At 43.7% G+C, this 24,147-nt stretch overlaps 1 protein-coding gene across 1 annotated transcript in view; it reads left to right on the forward strand.

Moving 5' to 3' along the window:
• Positions 1-14,296: 14,296 nt before the first annotated feature.
• The window catches only part of Mark1 (microtubule affinity regulating kinase 1), a 152,714-nt gene continuing 142,863 nt past the window's right edge, over positions 14,297-24,147 (forward strand). The window contains exon 1 of the mRNA XM_045157574.1: positions 14,297-14,403. Within this exon, the coding sequence (XP_045013509.1) occupies positions 14,353-14,403 (51 nt within the window). The 5' untranslated portion in view covers positions 14,297-14,352. The remainder of the gene's footprint in view (positions 14,404-24,147) is intronic.

A 24,147-nucleotide genomic window follows, 5' to 3' on the forward strand; every position in this document is an offset into this window, starting at 1 on the left:
GATTTTGTATTTTATCATGAATTGGAGGAAGAAAGTACTATTTTGTATGTCCCCAAGGCTTTGAATATATTTTAAAAGCAATTTGTGGGCTGTCAATATGCTGGCCTGGTATGCACGAAGCCCTAGGTTCAGTTGCCAGCACTGAAAAACAAAGGCAGTTTACCATGAAGTAAGAATGGCTGTCTCTAGTGTAACAGACAAAGAAACTGAGGCAAAGAGAAGGAATGTAACCGAGACACATGGAAAGTGTGAGTCTGGGCGTCGCCATCATTCCATCATCTGGTATGGGTTAACATTCAGACCCAGCTTCCTCCCCAGAGGAGATGCTGGGGGCCAGAGATTGCGATCATTCATTGTTTAAAGCCTTGGTCTCACAAACCAATGCTCTATAAAAATAACAGGCAGCAGAGCAAAGCCAGCATGTTTTCCTGGTAATGCACTAAAGCATCTTAACAAAAACAGGTTTCGACATGTGCTGCAAAATGTTCTTTCACTACAAATGGTTGTGGGGGTTTTGTTGAAAAGAAATGTCAGAAAAAAAATGTACAATAATACATTTCAACTATAAATAACGACTGTATTCTGCACTTAATGAAACAGAAAGTTTGTGGTTATTATAATTTTGTTTGAAACCAGCAGATAACAGTGTACTATACAATCTATTGTATCCTATACACCCCAGTGAACAAGCGCTGCTAGAGTCAGAGAAGCCCAGAGGTAAGAGAATTGGGTGGTCCCATTGGGAGAAATAGTGAAGGCAGTGGGAAGAGCATGTGGTGGTCTTCAGCTTCTTTGTAAAGTCATCTCAGCAGATGCTGGTGGTTCTACAGCCAGTAGCAATGCCATGCTCTGCTTGGAAAGGACAATGCTCACATATAAACACACATAGGTGAGTCCTCAAATGTCTTTTCAAGAATGATCCTTCTGGACTGCTTAAAACTCCATTCCAGCCAATCAGAACTGCTTGTCATCTCCTGATGCCATGTGCTTCTTTTTGCTGCCATGTCTTTACTCATCACGTTGTTTATAGAAAATCCTTGCTTCATTCCATAGGATTCCACAGGAGGATAGATATTATATATCAGTGCATTACTGAGTGGATAAAAGGAGAACAGAATTGTCAAGTCAGAATGTAGGTATGTACACACACAAACACACACATACACACATATGTTGACTCGATATATTTAACAATGATCTACAAACCACTCTTTTTACTGATTATATAATAGTGTTACCCCAAATGGATGGGTTGGTGAAGTTCAATTATTCTCCATCCTTCTAAAGAAATAAAATAAAATGAGCACATATTAGCAAACGTCAGACAACACAAGTAGATATGATCAGTCTTTACAATAAAGAAAAATCTACCAAAAAATGTAGCTTAAAACTCAGCTCTCTGACAAGTCTTTTCTGGTGGACCCCAAGTAACTATGAACTTATTGATGCATTTTAATTCTTTATTTCTATATAATTACTTTGCTGAGTGTTTTTGGCACTCTGAGTATGACACACACACTCTCTCTGGGTCTCTTTGTGTGTGTGTGTTTATGCATGCACGCATATTTATACACATATGTGGTGGTGTGGATGGAGGTCAGGTCATGGAGGCAAAGTGATACAGCATAGCCTATAGGAATCTGGTTGTGAGCTATTAGAGGCTAGAGAAAATTCCCTACTGGCATCAGTGTGTGATGGAGTTTGACATGTAAGTGTGTAGAACTTTGGGCAACTCCCAACTGTGGGAGGGTAGGTTTTCAGTGCAGGAATCATCCAATTTTTGTGTATGATTCTAGACCCAGCTTACCTTGTGCTGGTTTCCTTTGCTGCCATGCTATTTAGTGGTGACTGCATAGAAGTAGCCCACAGTTAGTCTTTGAGACGGATGGACGGTCATTAAAAACTGATGCTGGCATGGAGAACAGACCCAATCTTCCACTACCCATCCTTTTCTTGGGCTAGTGGCTGTGAGATCAGTGCAGCATGCCTGGACTGAGGTCATCACCTGCTTTCCTATGCTGCATTAGTCACGGAGCAGGACTAACGGTAATGAGCGTGACAATAATAATCACAACTAGCAGGCTGAGAGCTGGTGTTTGAAACCATTTTATATACATTTCTCTAACATCTATTTTCACTTTCCCTTCAGAGCCACCACACCAGAGAGAGGGACTGCAATTATTTGGGGGCTAAAGGAAGGACCCCTTCTCCAAAAGTTATTGTTTCAGAACAGATCAAGTAGAACATGGGTGGAAGACTGCCAGCCCATGGAGACAAGTCCGACTACAGAAAGATGTGATTGGTGCTACTTTGCCAATTTGTCTATTTTTTTCCAGTTGCAACAAAAAGAGCAGGATATACCCTAAATGTTCAGAGGGTCAGCCCATGCTGCCCAACATTTTCTTAGTGCACAGACTCTCCCATTGTCTCAGAGTACCACACACTTTAGACCCAATGCCTCTGTGGTGTGACAGCCTGGTATAATAATGCTCATTGAATATACTCAGTGTCACTTCTAGAATGATAATTGCTTAGGCAATTTGGCCTCATGCCACCAAAAAGAAAAAAAAAATAGATCCAATACCCTTAGTAGCATGAGAAGTCCACAGGCTGTGCAGCAGCCTCCCATAGGAAAAGTTATCATTGTTTCTTTCAACCTACACTCTCCAAGCTGCAAATTATACATTTTCACTTATTGCCTTTCAAATTTTGTTTGATTTTGGTCTCAGTTGTAATATCAATAATTTTTTTTTTTTTTTTTTGCCGGGACAAGCTGTCAGACGAGAAGCAGCATAAAAAAGGGAAGGGTTTATTTCTGGCTTACAGGCTCAAGGATACAGCCAGGAGGCATCACATCAGCGCACAAGCTGGGGTAGGTTGAGAGAAAACAGAAGTGGGTCCAGGTACTAAAGCCTCTAGGCCCAATCCCAGTGGCGCACTTCTCAGGCCAGGCTGTATCTCCTAAGGGCTCTACAACTTTCCGGACAGTATCACCAACCGGGGATTAAGTATGCCAACTTAATGGGGAACATTTTGCATTCAAATCACTATATTCAGCCTCTGACCCTCACAGACGCTTGACTACCTCATGATTCAAAATACAGTCAGCCCAACTTTAAAGTTCCCCACAGTGTTTACTAGTTACAGTGTTCAAAAGTCCAAAATCTCATCTGAGACACCAGGTGGTCTCTTACCAGTGAGCCCTGTAAAATGAAAACACAATCCACATACCCCAATACGATAGCACAGAGCAAGCACTCCAATTCCAAAAGGAAGGAAAGCGGGCATGGCAAGGAAAGCTTCAGTTTGGGGACCTGGGATATTAAACTTGCTTGCATTTCTTTTTGTGCCAAAGTTGATATTTTTCCAAGTCACTTTTAAGGGTGACACAGTTGAAAAGAGGCTGTCTTCTTTCAATGTTCCAACGAGGCAACATCTCACCTTGGTTTTTTTTTTTTTTGGTTTTTCGAGGTAGGGTCTCACTGTAGCCCAGGCTGACCTGGAATTCACTATGGAGTCTCAGGGTGGCCTTGGACTCACGGCGATCCTCCTACCTCTGCCTCCCGAGTGCTGGGATTAAAGGCGTGTGCCACCACACCTGGCAACATCTCACTCTGTAGCCCAGAACAGGCTAGCTAGGCTCCAAATTCTAAGCAATCCTCCTGCCTCAGCCTCCCAAGCACTGAGATTAGAGGTATAAGCCACAAGAGCCAGCTTCCTTTCAATGTTTTAAGAATGAGTCAGCTTCATAAATAGAAGAAAATATGGTTTGCACTATAATTTGTCTGTTTCATCAAATGTTGGTTCCAATTTAATCATCCATATTTCCTATCATAGATGTGTAGGAATAACTGTGCATTGAAAATAAATGGTCATGCCAGGCATGGTAGCACATGCATTTAATCCCAGCACTTGCGAGGCAGGAGGAATGCTGTGAGTTTGAGGTCAAACTGGGCTAAAGAGTGAGTTACAGATCAGCCTGGGCTAGAGTGAGACCCAAAATAATAAATAAATAAATAAATAAATAAATAAATAAACCATCAACGTGCAAAGATTTCCTTCCACCAGCAATATACAGCAGAGTTACTACAGGTCATGAGGCATTTGCAAAAGAAGACGTCCTACGAGCATCCCGTCACTGGATTAAATATACTTCCTCAGAGGGAATTCTTAAAAGGTTTAGCTCAACTTTTGCTACATGTTTTAGGATATTTGGGGAAAGAATAGTTGCCCTATTTTAGCATCATACGTTCTGTTCAGCTCCCTTTAGAACAGACCAGAACACACAGTAGGCACACAGTGGAACGCAATTCCTTGTGGTTTACTGTGAAGTGTTTGATCGGAAAACAGAAAAAATGAGTAGCATATTATGAAGGAGATACATTTTTTTTTCATACATAAGTAAACCTAAATTCTAACCCTGGTGGTTTTCGGAGGTTCTGTGATTTTAATTCCTTCAAAAAGAAACATTTGGGGCTGGACAGATGACTCAGCAGTTCAGGAACTTGCCTACACAGCCTAATGACAAGGGTTTGATTCACAGGAGCTACCGACATAAAGCCAGATGCACAATGTGGCGCATGCACCTGGAGTTTGCTTGCAGTGGCTAGAGGCCCTAGCACACCTAGTTTTTCTCTTTGTCTGTCTCTCTTCTCTTTGTCTTCCTCTGCTTGCGAATAAATAAATAATTTTTTTTTAAAAAAGAAACACTTGAGGGTGGAGAGACGGCTCAGTGGGTAAAGCAATTGCTGTGTAAGCATGATGCCCTGAGTTCAGATCCCCAGCACTCAGGTAAAACCCAGGTATGGCGACATGTGCCTGTGATCCCAGTCCTGGGTGGCAGAGATAGTAGTATCCTTAGAACTTACAGGCCAGCTAGTTTAGCCAACTTGGTGAGCTCTAGGTTCAGCAAGAGACCTTGTCACAAAAACATAAGGTGGAGATTGACTGAGAAAGACACCTGATATCAATTTCTGTCCTCCACACCCACATGCACACACACATACCCCTGCAACACACAAACATGCAGACATATATGCATACCACACACATACACATGCAAAAAAGAAACATTATAAAGAAAAAAAGAAACTATAGCAGGAACTTAACACTTGTAGAACTAGAAAAGACTAAGTGAACAGTGGAATAAAACCTGGCCTCCTTCACTACTGGGCTCAAGCAGTGGGTGGCAGGTGCATGATGGGTGACTACAGAGAGCTGAGGTTTGAAAGATTAAGGGTTCTTCACATCTAAGTGGCAATGTCCTATGGTCATATGAACGACATCCAGGATCTGAATACATCTGTTCAACTGCAGATAGATGCGCCCATCTACTAACTGTTCTTTTGTCTAAGCAAGCAGGGAGGAGCCTCCGTGTGTCTGGCACTGTGACTAGTACTGAACGTCCTGCTCCGGGCAGATACTGCTGCAGTCGGCTTCTTGTTGCTGGGTCGCAGCTTATGGGTGGAAAGGGCTTATTTCAGTCTTACAAATTCCAGGGGAACACCATCAATGGGTGGAAGGAGATAGCTCCCATAAATTCAAGCAGAAAGATGCCACCAAACATTCAGCAAACACCAACACCAGCAAGCATGGACAGCCAGGGCTCCAAACTGCTTTCCACACACCCTAGGGCTGGACTTAGGAGACACCCCTCAGAGCCTTATCTCTTCCCCAGTAGAGCTCCTCCCACTGGGGACTCAATTTTATGCCTGAGCCTATGGGGCCACACATTTAAACTACTACAGACACTCACTGTACCTGCTGCTAGTCATCACCACAGGAGCTATGAAGGACAAGTGACATACGCCACTTCAGGGTAAGGTGAATAATAGGAGTCTTAACTTTTATGGGATGGACCGGGAAGGACTTTCTTAAAAAAAAAAAAAAAAGTACCACTACAAATGGTTCTCCTGGGACTACATAGTGAATTCTAGGTCAGCCTGGGCTAGAGCAAGACCCAACCTAGAAAAACCAAAACAAAAGAAAAAAATACTTATTAGAGGGAGAGAAAGAGGGAGAGAGAATGAGCACACCAGGGCCTTCAGCCATTGCAAATGAACTCCAGATGCATGTGCTACCTTGTGTATCTGGCTTACGTGATGACCTGGAGAATCAAATCTAGGCCCTTAGGCTTCACATGCAAGTACCTTAACTGATAAGCCATCTCTCCAGCCCACAAATGGTTCTAAACATAGTTTCTTATTTACTATATGATTCAGCTTAACTACTAAAATATTAATAGCTCATCTGGAGATAACAGCAATGGGAACAAGAAAACCAGCAATGATTGATGATAAAGAGTTCACAGTGAAGAAATGCACTGGTGTCAGGATAGTAAAGCCGGATAATATTACAAAACACAGATCAAATACCAGTCACCGGCTCAGCAAGGCATCTTTATTATGGTTATAAGTGCCTGAGCTACTGGAGGAACCAGTTAAAGCTGTTCAAATGAAAACTTGCTGGAGAAAGGCCAAATATTATGAGAGAAAGCAATTGCAGGTACATTTCTTTGGATTAGGGCAAAGATGTAGCTAGTGTGATTCATTAATTTATTTAAAAAATTAACCTGGGTGGTTGTGTTTATGCAGAGAGAAATGATTGTTGCATGGCATAAGGTGGTATTTGCATTGTGGGAGCCTGAGATTTTGAACTGTCTGGACACTGATGACCGGGCCTATCAAAATGCAGTCTTCATGTGAGCGGGGATTTCTGTCTACTTCCTTTATTGTCCTCTCAGAAGGGCTTAGATTACTATCTAGCCTTGACAGGGTCCAAGATTTTTAAATGAATAAGCAAAAAGTAATGAAAGAAATGTGTCAGTATTTCTATAGAAACTTAAGAAAACCATCAAATTATAAATGAGGCAGCTTTTAATATAGAAAAAAATAACTTGAATCAGTTAAGTTTGTGGAAGGAAATTACACTGATAATATTATATACTAACATAATTGGTATAAAACAGAAGGAAGCTGGATGTGGTTGTGGACACTTTTAATCCCAGCACTTGGGAGGCGGAGGTAGGAGGATGGCTGTGAGTTTGAGACCAGCCTGAGAACTACATAGTGAATTCCAGGTTAGCCTATGCTAGAGTGAGAGAATACCTAAAAAAAAAAAAGAATGGGGAGGTAATATGATGGAGAATGGAATTTCAAAGGAGAAAAAGTGGGGGGGAGGGAGTTAACATGGGATTTTTTTTATAATCATGGAAAATGCTAATAAAAATTTTTTAAAAAGTAAAAAAGAAAGAAACAAACAAACAAAACATAAGGGAACAGTTTACCTAGTACATGGTCCATGAAATCAAGCATTCAACTCGCAAGGTTGTTTAAATGATATTATATTTCATTAGGTTCCAATTGTAGTCACAACTGCCAAGTGTAAGACAACCAAACTCTTGCTTTAAAGCGATTTCCATAAGACTTTCCAAGGACTGTTTTGCTTTATACGTGACATTACAAAGCTGTAGTTTGGAAGCCATAATGACATGGGCATATTTGTACCTATGTATTCATTAATCTCTACACAACCCCTGTCCCTTTATTAATGTGAACACTGGTTTTTCACCTGCATTTCCCCTAAACACCAGTACCTAACTCATCACCAAATGACACTTCCATGTTCCTCCTCCTTTATGTTTCTGACCCATGTTTTTACTGCCATGTGATACTCAGCCTGTTGACAACTTTTTGCTTAAAAAGAGTGACATAATTTTGTTTTATTTTATTTTATTTTTTAAATTTTTATTAGCATTTTCCATGATTATAAAAAAAATCCCATGGTAATTCCCTCCTTCCCCCCCCACACTTTCCCCTTTGAAACAGAACTTTATTTTATTATTTCAATTATTTTATTTTTATTTGACACAGAGAGAGGGAGGGAGAGAGCAAGAATGGGTGCACCAGGGCTAGGACCTCCAGCCACTACAAACGAACTCCAGACACGTGTCATCCTGCGCATCTGGTTCACATGGGACCTGGAGAATCGAACCTGGGTCCTCCAGCTTCGCAGGCAAGCACCTTAACCGCTAAGCCATCTCTCCAGCCCTTGAATTTTACTTTTAGTGCTGAGTGTATCAAACCCAGCACCTTGTGCGTGTTAGGCAAGTGCTCCATTACTGAGCAACAAGTTTTGAGGCATGCTCTCTGAGTGGACCTGCCAGTTCTGTGGCTTCCCCCTGGTCATGTTATTCCATCTTAACAGTGCTCAACCTACTTTTCCTGACCAACTGCTTGATGTCCATACATCTCAATTTATGTAAAAACTTGCTTAAAAGACTGTTCTGTTGAAGTATCATTGATTAGCAATTCCTCTGTATGGATAAAAATTCAGTGAGGGTTAGAGAAATGGCCTAGGCATTAAGGTGCTTGCTTGCAAAGCCTAATGACCAGAGTTTGATTCCTAGTACACAGGTCAAGCCAGATGCACAAAGTGGTGCCATGTGTTTGGAGTTTGTTTGCAGTGGCTGGAGGCCCTGGCATTCCCGTTCTTTCTCTCACTCTCCTGGAAAATAAGTAAAAAAAAAAAAAAAAAAAAAAAAAGATTCAATGAATGATCACTGCAAGGTCACAGGTAGTAACATCTTCAGCACTATGTAAAGCTGCTAGTCCATCAGAGACAGAACAGAGCCATTCTTCTGCCCAACCAAGTTAACTGGGACTGTGTTCTGTGTGTTGTGTGAACTCTATTCCTATCTTCTGGTTGTAAACTAGTAATATATGTATGCTCAATTCCTATATGATGCTTCGTAGAAACCTAAGAGAACCTGGAAGTGTGTGGAGAACTTGCAACATGGAACAACAAGTCAATAAAAGCCATTTAGGAAATTGGGCATCTACTAATTGCTAAGGACCATATTAGGCTCTGGGCAAAAAGGATTTAAAGGACATATTACCTAGCATATGGTTGGGTAGGGGGCAAGGCAGAAGAACAAAGCAGGGGAAAAACCGAAGAACGTCTGAATTACAGAGCTAATGCAGGGTGAGTGATTAATGAACTCTGTGGGTGTGAGGAGTAGGGTGTCAGGGAAGGCTTCCCAAAGAAGGCTTTGAAAGATGACTCTGAGACTTCCAGGCAGAAAGAAGGGAGGACATTCCAGGAAGAGAGAACTGATGATGCAGGCCTCAAAGGAGTCAAGTGGGATGGCGTTTTTGGGGAATTCTGAACAGGCCAACATTTCTGAGCCTAGACAGCATGAGGGGCATGGGTGGAGAGTTCATGCCGTGGAGCTCTGGGCTGTGGGTTTGAATGTGGAGGGTGACACCTGTGGGGGGCTGGGGAGATGGCTCTGAGGATAAAGGTGTTTTCCTTGTGAGCGTACAGTCTTGAGTTTAGAACCCAGACCCCACCTACAATTCAGGGAGGCATGGTAGCTCGCCTGTAATCTCAATGCTCAGGAGATATAGACAGGATCCTCCGGGTAGCAGGATGGCTAGTTAGATTAGTCAAATGATGAGTTCTTTTTTTAAAAAAATATTTTTATATTTATTTATTTGAGACAGTGGGGAGAGAATAGGTGTGCCACAGCCTCTAACCACTGCAAACGACAGATGCATGCACCATTGTCTGCATCTGGCTTATGTGGGTTCTGGGGAATCAAACTTGGGTCCTTAGGCTTCACAAGTGCCTTAACTACTAAGCCATCTCTCCAGCCCTCTTTTCCTTTAATTTATATTCTTATATATTTACTTGAGGTTGAAAGGAAGAGAATGTATGAATGAATGAATATGGTTGCACCAGGACCTCTTGCCATTGCAAACAAACTTCAGATGCATGCCACTTTGTGTATCTGATGTACACAAGAACTAGGGAATTGAACATAGACCAGCAGGCTTGTCAAGCAATAAAGTGATTAGTTCTAAACTAAAGTGGAAGACTGCCTCAGTAAAAATAGTGGAGAGTGATGATTGACCTCAGCCTCTGGTCCACATGCTCCCACACACATATGAGCGTGCATACGCACTTGCATGTCCGTCACGCATGCATAACCACACAAAAATGTGCATTGGGCTGACTCTTGGGTTAGCACATCCCAGTACGTACTAATGACTATGAGAACAAATGTCACAGAAATCATAAAAGGACACTTCTCACTCTCTCTGAATGTATGTGCAATGCAAGAGACATTAATAGTTTTTAAAATATATTAATTTTTTCTCTTGAGACCCTCATCCATTTCAGTGATTCCACATTTTGAGAGTGAACGTTGATAATGACCATATACCCTGCTAACCACTGGAATGCAACCAAGATCTAATTCATCCATGAAAAGAAACAATGGTGGGGGGATTGGGGGCTGGAGGGATGGTTCAGCACTTAAGGCATTTGTCTGAAAAGCCTAACAACCAAAGTTTGAATCCCTAGCATCCATGTACAGGCAAATGCACAAAGTGGCACATGGACCTGGACATCATTTGCAGCAGCTGAAGGCCCCAGTGTGCCCATTCTTTCTCCTCTCCTCTCCTTACCTCTCCTCACCTCGCCTCTCACCCTCTGCTTGCAAATGAGAGTCTCCTGCTTATTTATGCTGTTGGTGACCATTTTCTTCCAACAGCTCCCATTGCGCTTTGCAGCACTTATCAGGGTTAGCCAGGCTCAGATTTCAGAAAATTTCGAGTTCAAAAGATAGATCCCAACTATCATGTTTTCTCAAAATTTCTAAACATGTAACCAATCAATTTCTGAATTAATTTTCTTAAAATGAAGTCAAGGGCTGGAGATATGGCTTCATGGTTAAAGGTGTTTGCTTGCAAAGCCTGGTGGCCTGGGTTTGATTCCCTAACACCCACGAAAAACCAGATGTGCAAAATGGTGCATGCATCTAGAATTTGTTTGTGGTGGCAAGAGATCCTGGAGCACCCATTTTCATTCATATTGTCTTCCTCTCCTTCCCTCTCTTCCTCTTTCCCTCTCTACTTACAAATGAATAAATAATAAAAAATAGAATGAAGTCAAGTTAAAAATTCAAAGCAAGGTTACATGTTGCTAGTGCCCATAGTGTTGGCCACTGCAGTTCTTTTTTTTAAATAATTTTATGTTTATATTCATTTACTTATTTGAGAGCAACAGACAGAGAAAGAGGCAGATAGAGAGAGAGAATAGGCATACCAGGGCCTCCAGCCACTGCAAACGAACTCCAGACGCGTGCACCCCCTTGTGCATCTGGCTAACGTGGGTCCTGGGGAAACGAGACTCAGACTGGGATCCTCTGGCTTCACAGGCAAGCGCTTAACCACTATGCCATCTCTCCAGCCCACCACTGCTGGTCTTAAAGATTCTCCTCAATGGTACACTGTGCTACTGTGGTAGACTCCCATTTGCTGTAGGGTTAGCACCTTATAAATCTTTATTACTCTTCCATTTTGTCCGAATTTGAACTTTCTTTGGAGACTTTTAATACCATCATGCCTTACCTTAGAAGCTTCTAAACTGAACATGGCATGTTTGGTTTTTAGCCCTAAAGGGCATTACTAAAAGCCTTAAGATACTCCTTTTGCCATTTCTCCACTTACAGCAATAAGAAGCAACATAGGAAAATATTCATTAAGGAAAAAGGATAACAGTGTTGATTCCATTCCAATGCTCTCTTATGCCATTTTAAGGTCGAAGTGATCACACAGAGATACGAAACTTCTATAAAAGAATTAACCTATGTGAAGTGCATTTTCGTTTATACTAAGCCTAAGTGTATGCTAACATCGATTAGAAGATAATTTATTTTGCACGTGTGCATGTGTGTGCACACACACATGCACACCAGGGTCTCTTGCCACTTTACATGGGTGTCAGGGGAACTGAACCCATTTGCAAGCAAGGACCTTTCACCTCTGAGTCATCTCTAGCCGGAATGCAATTTTTATAGGTACAGAGTTCCCATCTTATTAAATAGAATTTTGGATTTTAGTTATCTAATAATGATTCCCCTTGAATATAGTTTATTAGCATTGACAAAGGATAAGTGTTTCTTAACATTATTACATAACAGTCACCCGGTTTCAAGGTGTGAGCAAAGTAACAATCGCAGCTAAGAAACTGTCTGTGTGGAAGCCACTGTGCCTGAGTGTCCTGGCTCTCCTCTGTCTCTACTTGTCTTTCACCTTACAGAGGTGCACTGGGGGGGGGGGGGGGGGAAGGGGGCTTTGTGACTGGCGCAAGATTGAACAGTCCCACATTCTCCAGTTATCTTTCTCTGCATCTCATTAACCTGACACAACCATGATCTTGAATAAGTCAACTGGAGTGGAATTTTCTAAAATGGAAATAAATATGTCTGGCAGGGTCAGCGTGAGGATAAAGACATAGGACGATATATGAATATCCTTTGAAGAGTGAAATCCAAGCTGCTACCAGTAAGAAGCAAGGAGCCATACTCCCATAGGCTGAGCACCTTTTCAGGGACTGTTTGCTCTCAGGTTAATACAGGTAGAGGAGTGACCCAGGGCGCACTGTGCGTGAGCAGTGGTCAGCGGTGTTGCTGTGTGAGCAGACCCTGTGAGCAGTCATGGTTCCTTCCCAGTTGATCAGAAAAATACAAACTCATTCCCACAAGGGCCTTCACTGTGTCTTGGTCACTCTGGATCTTTGTAGGACTTGGTGTGTCATTTCCAGACACCCACCACAATTCAGGATTCAGCTTGGCTGTTGGTACCAAAGCCTGAATGCTATTTGAGCACTAGGGATGATCAGCAAAGGGGTCTTGCAATTTTCATTTGCTTTGTGAAACTGAGAGGTGTTTACAGTATGAAATGCTACAGAAATAAATACACATGTGGTGTTCCAGAAGTGACTACACACGGAGAACATTTTTCCCCCTCAGGATTTGTGTTTGCTATTTTAGGACCCATGTTTTAAGGGTCAAGTGTTAACTTTTCAGAAACAACCTTTAATGAGTCAGGATAAAAACCATCTGGCACAAGAATCCTTCAAAGGGCTGCATTCAGGAGAGAGGAAAAATTTCCCACCACCGTAAGATTCCCATTGGAGCTTATGCCTTAAGTTGCTCAACAAGACACATCTATCATCTCCTATCTATTGCTCTTTTATCTTCCTGAATATTCACGAAAGGAGGTGAAAAAGAAATATTGGAAAGAAGAGGAATTGGGGGATGGTAAGGTTTTTGTCATAATGGTTGAGTGCAAAAAAAAAAAAAATCAACAACGGGTTTTTTCGGTAAGGCTGGGGAAGCTACATTGCTTATTTACTAAAGAGCTAAGGGCTAAAGATTCAGGACAGGGATGTCTGCGGGAGTGGCAGGCGAGCGGGTCTGGAATAAACAGGACTGGGCCAAAATCAGAAATAGCAATCTAACCTCCCTAAACAAGTTCTCCTAAGCGACAAATCCTGGTGTCCCAGCAAGTGACGATGAGCTAATGTAGGTGTCGTGACTCCGGGGTGTCACTGAGCCAAAGAGATGCTGTAGGATGCAGGGAGACCTCTTCCACACGGCCCGCTGCCCAGAAAGCTCCTGGGGGCTCTGGTGCCCTTTGTGCCATTGTGAGGGTGACCGTGACCCCAAGTCCTCCGGGGAGAAGGGGACTAGTTCAATTTCAGCATATAAGAATGGGAAAACGTCCCCATCAGAAAGGCTCCTGGTTCTTGCTTGCAATGAAACAGACCCAAATACAGACAATGATGGAGGGATGGTGTGTGTGTGTGTGCGCGCGCTTATTTGCACCATCTCTGCACGCCTGCAATGAGACCAAACCCAAAGGCGGCTCTAAATGCCAGCCCCGGAGGCTCCTCGATGACCATCAGGTCCCCGGGTGGGGTGAGGGGCCGAAAATAACCGGGGCCTCGGAGCTGGGCAGCAGCCGCAGCGCGGGGAGGCGGGGGCGGGCGCGGAGGCGGCCCCGCATCCCTAATGAGGGAATGAATGGAGAGGCCCCTCGCCCCGCGCCCGCCCACCCGGCGGCGGCCGCCCAGGGCCTGCGAGCGAGCGCGGCGAGCCGGCTCGGGCCGCGGCTCGGGCGGGCGGGCGGGCGGGCGGCGTGGATGCGGCGGGCCGGGCGGCGCCGCTCACCTGAGGCGGGGCGGGCGGGCGGCGGCGAGGCTCCTCCGCGACGCGCCCGGCCGTGATTTGAGGCGCCGGCGTCGGCCGCCGGCCATGGCCCCGAGCGCCTAGCGGGAGCCGGGCTCTGCGCCTGTGCCGTCCCGGCGGCCGCTTCCTCCCGGTCCCCGTCGCCGTCGCCGTCGCGGTCGTGGCCGCCGCCCCGGGGCCTGCCCGAGCCGCCCGCCCCGCCGCGCCGCGCGGCCTGCAGCCCTCCGCCGCCCTCGCCCTCGCCCTCGGCCGCCGAGCGCTCTCCGCCGCCCGCGCCGCCCCGCAGCCCCCGGCGACCCCGCCGTCCGCACAAGATGTCGGCCCGGACGCCATTGCCCACGGTGAACGAGCGGGACACGGAGAACGTGAGTGCAGCCGGCCGCGGGGCCGGCGGGGACGGGGGACCCCCGCGGGGCGTCGGGCTGCGCTCTCGGCCCGCCGGACCCCCGCCGCCTCTCCGCAGCCCGCAGCCCGCGCGGGTGCCCGCCGGCGGGCCCTCTCCCCACCCCCAACGTCGCCCCTGACCGCGCTTCTTGGGGGGCCGCCCGTGCCCACGCGTGCGGCCACGGCCCCCGAGGGAGGCCGGGCGCGGGGCTGGGGCGGGTGCGCGCGCGGGGAGCGCGTGTGCGCGTGACTTTGCACCGATCTCGCCCGCGGCTTGGGGCGCAGGCCGCCCAGACCCTGGGGAGCCAACTCCCCTTTTCTCTCCTCTTCTGCACCCCGTGCTCTGGCTAGCATGTACTGGAGGTGCATGGCTTTGAAGGGAGGGCTTTTGGGGTGTGTGTGTGTGTGTGTGTGTGTGTGTGTGATTGCCCTCGGGAGCTTATTTATTTTTATTCTTTTAATCAAGATGTAGATGCCCTTGGCGTTTGAACTCTTGCGAACCGTGACAGCCAGAGCAGGTGTAGCTCCACCTCCTGAAAAGTACAATTGCGTGACAAGTTACTTGGTGGGGAAAAGGTGGGGCTTTGGTACTTGGTGGTATTTAAATACCCCCAGGGTCTGTGAAGGGGCCCCAGGGGCCCTGTCTGATTTTCTGGCCAGTTTTGAGAAGCTGGAGGCTGTTAAGTTTTGGTTGGCTTGTCCAGAGCTCTTCCATCCGGTGCCTCAAGTGCCAATGACTTCATAGGGACGGTAAAGTAAAAATAACGAAGTGCTCTGGTGTTCTTAGACAAAAGATCTGAGAGAAACCTACCAGCTCACGCCTGGAGGAGTTCAAGGGCTTGCAAACACATTATTGACTCCTAGAGGGGAGAGGACCACCGAAATTTAATATAATTCTTTGAAGGGGAAAGGGATTCTGCTAAGAGACTATTGTTAGAAAACCAAGGAAGATATTGGAGTGTGCTTTGTCTTTTCCTGTGTCATGCACTTAAAAGGATAAAGACACTCTAAGGCTGCCTCTCATATTTTTAACTTAATTTTGCATCATAACTGTTGTGTTAGAAATTAATGCACAATTTTGTTTGAGAGATTGGAGAAGGTCAGAGAAAAAGATGAAGAATTTGGTTGAATTTGATTTTTAAAGCCAACTTGACCGAATTTTCTCTTTTTTTCTGATAGGCATTCTGACAAAAAAAAAAAAAAAAAAAAAATTCCTGTCATTCAGGAGTGTGCATGAAAAGTAAAACAGACAAAGACCTTTGTTTTTATTAGCAAAATTCTGTGTGTGTTAGCCTAGGAGTGGAAAAGTACATTGTTTAATTTTGTCTTCGGTTTTGACTACTCCAGCTCTTCCCATGCTGCTGTGAATAAGCCACTTTATGCAGACATGAGGTCGCGTTATAGAACTAGGCCATGGGGAGAGCGTAAAACGCAGCCTCACGTGCCAGAGCGAAGCGACAACAAAAAGAATTCTCAGCTAAGCAGTAGTAGTGAGGTAAATGTTGTTGTACCTTTTGAAAATGATTATGCTGGATCAAGCCATTGGCTTTGTTGCGGAACATGTCATTTTAGAGGCTGTTTATGGTCCTGCTTCTACTCTGTGGTACACAGCTGTGACTCCATGTAGCTTACTTACCCATCTCCTTATACCTCCTGAGTGCCATGGAGAATATCCACTGCTCCAGGGCCGTTAATTAATCAATGACTGTGCACTTGGCTTTGGAGCTGAAAGAGACTGCAGAAGTGGTGAAGATCGGGCTTCTCCCCTCAAAGCCCTGATTGAAGAGGTCCATGTAATCCCAGGCAGTAGATGCGCAGCCAGTGCACGAGTGGAGCCAGATTGGTTTAGAAGTGCTCCAGGTGCTTGTCGCTGGGGCTGCCGCGTCATCCTGGGTTAATAAACTGCACTGGCCATTCTTGCTAACCCCTCATCGAGAGACTTCATCAGGAAACCCACTTATCAGCACATACATTAATGCCGGCATGCAGTCAAAATGCACATTCTTTTCCACTCGTTTCCAATGATATGTGACACATTTAAAAAAAAGTTGTGAGAGGCATGACCCACAGTCCCCATGGGGCTGGCCTGCATTCCCAGTGAGGAAGGCCTCTTCAGAAAAGGGCTAGGGAGGAGGGAAAGGATGGTGCCAACATGTGATGTTTACGTACAAAATATGTCCATACCTAATAATAAAAAATAAAAAAGTTGTGAAAAAAACGTGTGTTTAAAATCAATGAATACAATAATGAAAAATCAAGATATTGTCATTTGCGGTTTTTTCTTTATATATGTAGCATCTTCTAGTATGACATATTTGCATTTTGTGCTTTTGAGAGTATGTAATACCTACCCTTCCCAATGTCACTAGTATGAATGTTACAACTGTAATCTGTGATATACTGCTGTGTGTAGTGGGGAAAGAACTGTTGTGCTTTGAGAACCCTGTGTGGAATTTTCAGGACTGTTTTCTTACATGGAGGATCTGCTGTACCTTGTAATGGGCCTACACTGGTGCAGTACAACAGAACAGTCAGCGAGTAACTTTTAAGGCAGTTAACACTTATTAGTGAAGTAGAGGAGACATGATGCATGTCATAGAAGCTATGCAAGATGTGTTCGTTTTTAGGTTGTCAGGAGTCATCCACAAAAAGAATTCATGCTTGACAGACTTCTTTTCTGCTGTTGAATACTTGGATAATTCCAGCCTTACCAAGTATATTCTCTCCTCAATGAAACAGTTTTGTGTTGGGAAAACTCTGCTGATGCTTATCTCTGAGGGTCACGGATGCCTTGGCTGGTTTCTGTGTGGAAAGCAGTGCTGTGTGCTTTATCAGTGGGTAGAAGTTGATATGACTACTTCTTGGGATGGCTTACTTCAGAAGCTTACAGCTCTCAATGTCAAGTCGTTTGATAGGGCTGAAATGCGTGTGCTGATGGTAAGAAGCGGTAAGGTAGCTGAGGTGACCGGCAGTGGCTTGTCCAGTGGGCACCATTGTCTGTAGATGGAAAAGGCTAGAGATAGCATACATCACCAAAACCCTGTGCCTCCCTCGTGGGTCACAGTGCCTGTCACGTCACGGTGTAATAGTTGTCACATTTGTCTCCACAGTGTTGCCCTAGCCAGCCTCTGGGACTAGAGTGCGTAAGAGGTCAGTGCTAGAAGAGCCCCTTTCGGTTCACCCATCAGCAGACACCATCAAATATGTGTGTGAGAGCAGACATGCGCAGTGCAACCGAAGACTGGAGGCTCCAGAGAATCAAGCCGCCTGCTCAAGGCGGTATCAGTCCCTGACCTCCGCAGTGCCTGTGCTCTTCCTGTTGCCAGGAGATGTCTGCTCCGCTCTTGGCCGAGACGTCTTACAGACCCCCAGGGCCGCGGGCTCCGTAGAGGAGTCTCAGGACATGCTTTCCCGAGCTCACTGGTGGGCCTTTGCTATCTCCTCTGAATGGGAAGCTCAGCCCTTCCCCTTTATCGCAGACTCACACATCCTTTGTGATGTGGCCGTTGGTGTTTTTTTTTTTTTTTTTTTTTTTTTTTTTTACTTTATTTATTTGCAAGGAGAGAGAGAGAGGAGAGACAGACAGAAAGAATGGGCACACCAGGGCCTCTAGCCACTGCAAATGAACTCCAGATGCATGTGCCCCTTGTGCATCTGGCTTACATGGGTCCTGGGGAATTGAACTTGGGTCCTTTGGTTCTGCAGGCAAACGCCTTATCGGCTAAGCCATTTCTCCAGCCCCAGCCTTTGGTTTTAACAAGACTCCTGAGGTGATTGTACCCAGCTGCCCACTGGTGACTATACCAGTGGTCACCATAGTGGGTGTCTTGACATGTGCACTGGGAAACAAAGTATCTTTAATGTTTATCATTTCTCTGTGATCTTCATGCTATGATGGATGTATAGTACTAGCCATTTCAAATAATAATAGTAATTATTTTCAAATGGTAACTTTATAAATAGTAATAGTGAGTATATCTTTTTCCGTCTGAGGCTTTCCTTTGGAAATTGTTACTCTTTCCTTGGTGACCATCTTCAGAAGTTCTTTTGATGAATCTGAGCATGGTGGCATGTGCCTAGAATCCAAGCTATCAGGAAGATAAGGCAAGGAGGACTGTGAGTTCAGGGCCAGCCTGGGCAAAATAGTGAGACCCTGTCTTTAAAAAAAAAGTTTTTTTATGATGAAGGACTATCATTCATAAACCTTTTAAAATTTGAAAGCATATCTTCCCTTCTTTTTGAAAGACAGTCTTGCTCAGATTTTATAATTGTTTTTTATATTTTTACTTATTTATTTGCAAGGAGGGAGACAGAGAGAAAAAGAGAAAGAGAGGGCCAGGGCCTCTAGCTGCTGCCATTGAATTCCAGACACATGTAACAGTTTGTGCATCTGGCTTTATGTGGGCACTAAGGAATTGAACCTAGGTCGTTAGGCTTTGTAGGCAAGCACCTTAACCACTGAGCCATGTCTCCAGCCTTTGCTCAGTTTTTAACTCTAGACTGACAGGTGAATTTCTTCAAGGCTCAGAAGATGGCTTTTCTGCATCTGCCAGTCACATTTTATCTGTTCAGAAGTCATCTGCTAACTGGTAGTCAAGATTTTGTGTGACTTTGCAGGATTCTCTTTTCTTTCATTGTTGTTTGTTTGATGTTGATGTTGTAGTTTCACTGTAGTGCACTGAACTGGGTTTTGTTTTTATCCTCCTTGCTTTTTCAGTCAATTCATGTTTGCATAGCTTCTAGGTAGCTATCATCTAGTGTGAGTCTCACTTCTGGTATCTCTGGTTTCTTCGTGTTTTGTGCTCGGGTTAGGTCATGCTGGACTTCAGATGCCATCAGTGCCTTGGCCTCCTCAGCTTTCTTACTAACTTGCTTCTGTAAATGGTGAGCCGAGTGACTTCTGTGGCGCTCTCCTCTGTGCCTCTCGCAGTTCTGGAGGTGCACCAGCCTTTGTCCTTCAACCTTGCCCTGCAGTCTTCTCCAGCGCTCGGCAGATGTGCTGCCCTTCCTCACGCTGCCCGCCGCCAGCCTGAGCCTCTCGTTCGCGGCTTTCCCCGCCGCCGTTCTCTGTGCTACGGTGTGCAGTCGTCTGTCCTCTAGACACACCTTTATCTTCCCCGTTGTACTTAGATCTCTCTGAATTCATCTGCTGATTTTTTTTTAAATTGTGGCAACACACCTCATCTGAGATCGGCTTTCATGATTCTTTAGCTAGCTGGTGCAGCATTGTCACCATGGGCACAGTGTTTTACAGCAGATATGTGCAAATGTTTTCATGTTGCATGACTGGACCTTCATACTTGTGGAACAATAATATTTCTCCTTCCCTTCATCCTGTGGCCACCACAAATACTACTTTGTGCTTTGATGATTTTAACTGGTTCCGATACCTCCTAGGCCTGGAATCATGCAGCATCTATCCTTCTGTGACAGGCTTATTTCATTTTAGCATAGTGTCCTCAAGGTGAGTAGGTGGCACAACTTCTCTTTTATGGTTGAATAATATTTCATTGTATGTTATACACTACATTTTTATTTAATCATCTGTTGATGGGCATTTGGAATGGTTAGTGTAAATAATGTTTCAGGGCATGTTTAGATACAATTATCTTTTAGAGATCCTCATTTCTGTTCCCCTGGATAAATACTAAGAGGGGAGTTGCTGGATTATATGTTAGGTCTATTCTTAATTTTTTGAGTGCCTTTAGTATTGCTTTTCATAGAAGCTGCAACCTTTTACATTTTCAACAACAGTGCACACTTCTCCACATCAATGCAAGCTTCTGGCAAGTCTTACTATCTTTGTGTTTTGATAACAGCCATCCTAAGAGGTTTGAAGTGATCCTTTCTTGTGGCTTTGACATGCATTTCTGACATGATTAGTGATGCTGAGTGTTTTCTTGTACCTGTTGGCCATTTGTGTACCATCTTTGCAGAAATCAAAGCTTTTATTTATTTGCTATTGAAATGTATGGGGCTCCTTAAATATTTTGGATATTAACTCCTTATCACATACTTGGTTTGCAAATATTTTTCTCCTGTTAAAAAATATTTTATTTATTTATTTCTTTGAGAGTGAGAGAAGAGAGGGAGGTAGGATGGGCACACCAGGGCCTCCAACCACTGCAAATGAACTCCAGGTGCACGTGCCACCTTGTACATGTGGCTTACATGGGCCCTAGGAAATCCAGCCTTTGGCTTTGCAGGCAAGCACCTTAATAGCTAAGCCATCTCTCCAGCCCCCCCCCCCATATCTTTAGCTTGCCTTGTCACTCTTTATTTTTTGCTTAGTGGGAGATTTTATTTTTAATTAATTAGAGAGAGAGAGAGAGAGAGAGAGAAATAATTAGAGGAAATTAGAGAGAATATCTCCAGATATATGCACTGTCCTGTGGATCTTGCTTTATATAGGTACTGGGGGATCAAACACTGGCCACCAGGCTTTGCAAGCAAGCACTTTAATCAGTGAGTTGTCTCCTCAGCATAGGCAGAAACTTTTGATTTGATGTAGTCTTACATATCTATTTTCACTTTGGTTATCTGAGATTTTTGTGTCATATCCAAGAGAGTGTTACTTAGACTGACATCATAAAGATTTTCTCGGATGTTTTCTTCTAGGAGCTCTGTAGCTCAACTGTTAACATTTAAATATCTGATACATTTTAGATTTTTATGTCCATTGTAAGATGAGGGTCCAGTTTCATTCCTGTATGTATGTATGCTTGTCTTTTTGTTCAGTTTTTCTAAGATTGTCCTTAACAGTCTTTGTTTTCTTGATACCCTTAATGAAAAGAGTAGATCCAGGGCTGGAGAGATAGGCATTTGCCTGAAAAACCTAATGGCTAGAGTGCAGTTCCCTAGTACCCACATAAAGCCAGCTGCATGAAGTGATGCATGCATCTAGAGTTTGTTTGCAGTGGCTAGAGGCCCTGGCACACACATTCTCTCTGTGTCTTTCTCTGTCTGTCTGTGCTCACAAATAAATAAATAAAAATATTTTTGTTATTTTTATTTATTTATTAGAAAGCAACAGACAGAGAGAGAGAGAAAGAGGTAGATAGAGAGAGGGAGAGAGAATGGGTGAGCCAGGGCCTCTAGCCACTGCAAATGAATTCTAGACACGTGCACCCCCTTGTGCATCTGGCTAACATGGGTCCTGGGGAGTCGAGCCTTGAACCGGGGTCCTTAGGCTTCACAGGCAAGTGCTTACCCACTAAGCCATCTCTCCAGCCCAAATAAAAATATTTTGAAAAAGAAAATAACTGAACCATATTCTGTTCTGTTCCATTGGCCTGTATGTCTATCTTCCTTTCCTGCCCTGCTCTACTGTTCTGATTATTGTAGCATCGTACTAGATTTTGAACTCAGGAAACGTGCAGCCTCTGGTATTATTCTGTTGGAAGATTGTTTGGGTTCTTTGGGGTTTTTCATGATTCCATATGAATTCTAGTATTTTTTTCTAGTTATATAAAGATGCACTTGGTTTTGGTAGAAATTGTAGTAAATCAATATGTTCTTTTGGATAGTGTGGACATTTTGGCAATATTGATTTTTCCATTCTGAATCATGTCTAGACATTGCTTTGTCTTATCCTTAATTTTAAGTGTTTTATGTTTTTCAGCATACAATTCTTTCACTTTTTTGGTTATGTTTATTCAAAAATACTGTATTCTTTTTGGCATTTTTATAAACAGGCTTGTTTTATTAATTTCCTTTTTGAAAATTCCTTGTTAAATGTATAGACTAGCCAATTATTTTGTGTATTGATTTTAAAATTTGGAACTTTCCTTGGTTTTTAATTTTGACAAAGTTGTGTGCATGAGTGTGTGTAGAATCTTTAGGGACTTCTACATTTAAGATCATCCCACCTACACATGGATAATTTTGCTCCTTACCTTCTGAATGGAATATTGCTTACTTGTTGCATAGCTTTGGGTAAGACTATTTGTACTATGGTTGAAAACAAATGGTGAGACTGCTCACTTGACATTGTTTCTGATCTTGGGAGAAAGTGTAATTTTTTTCCATACCTATTTGTTGAGTGTTATTGTCATAGAACGCTGTTAGGTCTTGCCAAATGTATTTTCTGTATCTCTTGAAATGATCATGGGACTGTTTTCCAAATATTTTATCTGTTAATGTGGTATATCACATTGATTTTTGTATGTTGAACCATCCTTGTGTTTTATACTTGAATCCCAATTGATCCTTTTATATGCTATTGATTTGAGTTTGTTACTTTTTTTTATTTGTTCATTTTGAGAACTTTTATGTCTATATTTATTAGGCACATGGGCCTATAGTTTTGATTTTTATATCTTGTAGTCTTTGATACTTGGACAATGCTAGTGTCATAGAATGAGTGAAGTAGTCTCTTTTGGGGAGAGTTTGGAAAAAACTGGTATTAAAAAAAATTATTTATTTGTTTGAGAGCGACAGACAGAGAGAGAGGGAGAGAGAATGAGTGTGCCAGGCCCCACCGCCACTGGAAACGAACTCCAGACGCGTGCGCCCCCTTGTGCATCTGGCTAACGTTGGTCCTGGGGAACCGAGCCTTGAACCAGGGTCCTTAGGCTTCACAGGCAAGTGCTTAACTGCTAAGCCATCTCTCCAGCCCTGTTTTTTTTTTTTTTTTTAAAATGTTTGATAGAGTTCATCTGTGATGCCATCAAGCCTTAGGCTTTTCTTTGCTAGAAGGTTTTAACTAGTTCACTCTCCTTACTAGTTACAGACCTACATAGATTTTCTAGATTTAATAATTGAGTCTTGGTAGGTTTGTTAGAATTCCCCAGAGTAACTACATATAGAGACATGTAAGAGGAGATTGGTTGTAGGAATGGACTATACAGTTATGGAGGCTGAGCAGTCCACCCACAAGAGAAGATTGTGCAGTCATCCAAATGCAGGCCCTCTGAACCCCTCACCAGAGCACTGGACACATGTCCCAGGCTTCTCTCTCCCCATCTGTTGAATTTTTAACTTCTAACAGTGCTAAGCTTTTCCTCCAAGTATTCTCTTTAAAATAGTCTTTTGTTATTTGTTTACTTTTTATGATTTCATTTTCTCAAACATTTAATATATAGGCATTTATTTCCTGTTTGTGGTAATTCTATTTTCTGAAGTACTTAGAGGTTTAATTTATTGTCTGTACTCATCCATTGTCTTTTCTCTGTGGATGTCTCTCCTAGTTCTTATGAAATCCCATTGGCTTAATTTTATCTCTGTCAAACCTAGCAGTCTCTTGCAGTCAGGTTCGCATTGCTGGTAGAAATCACCCAACAAAGAGCAGCTTGTGGGAAAAAGAGATTTATTTTGGCTTACCGGCTTGAGGGGGAAGCTCCACGGTGGCAGAGAAAACAATGGCATGAGCAGAGGGTGGACATCACCCCCTGGCCAACATCAGGTAGACAACAGGCACAGGAGGGTGTGCCACACACTGGCAAGGGGAAACTGGCTATAACACCCACAAGCCTGCCTCCAACATTACACTGCCTCCAGGAGGCGTTAATTCCCAAATCTCCATAAACTGGGAACCTAACATTCAAAACACCTAAGTTTATGCGGGACACCTGAATCAAACCACCACATTCCACCCCTGGCCCCCATAATTGATAACCATATGTGATATGAAATGCAATGCATTCATCCAACTTTAAAATTCCCGGTAGTTTTTAATCAATTCTAGTGATGTTCATACATCCCCATAGTCCAAGATCTTTTAACTG

This window comes from Jaculus jaculus, chromosome 1, assembly GCF_020740685.1.
Source record: "Jaculus jaculus isolate mJacJac1 chromosome 1, mJacJac1.mat.Y.cur, whole genome shotgun sequence".
In the NCBI taxonomy this organism is placed as follows: Eukaryota; Metazoa; Chordata; class Mammalia; order Rodentia; family Dipodidae; genus Jaculus; species Jaculus jaculus.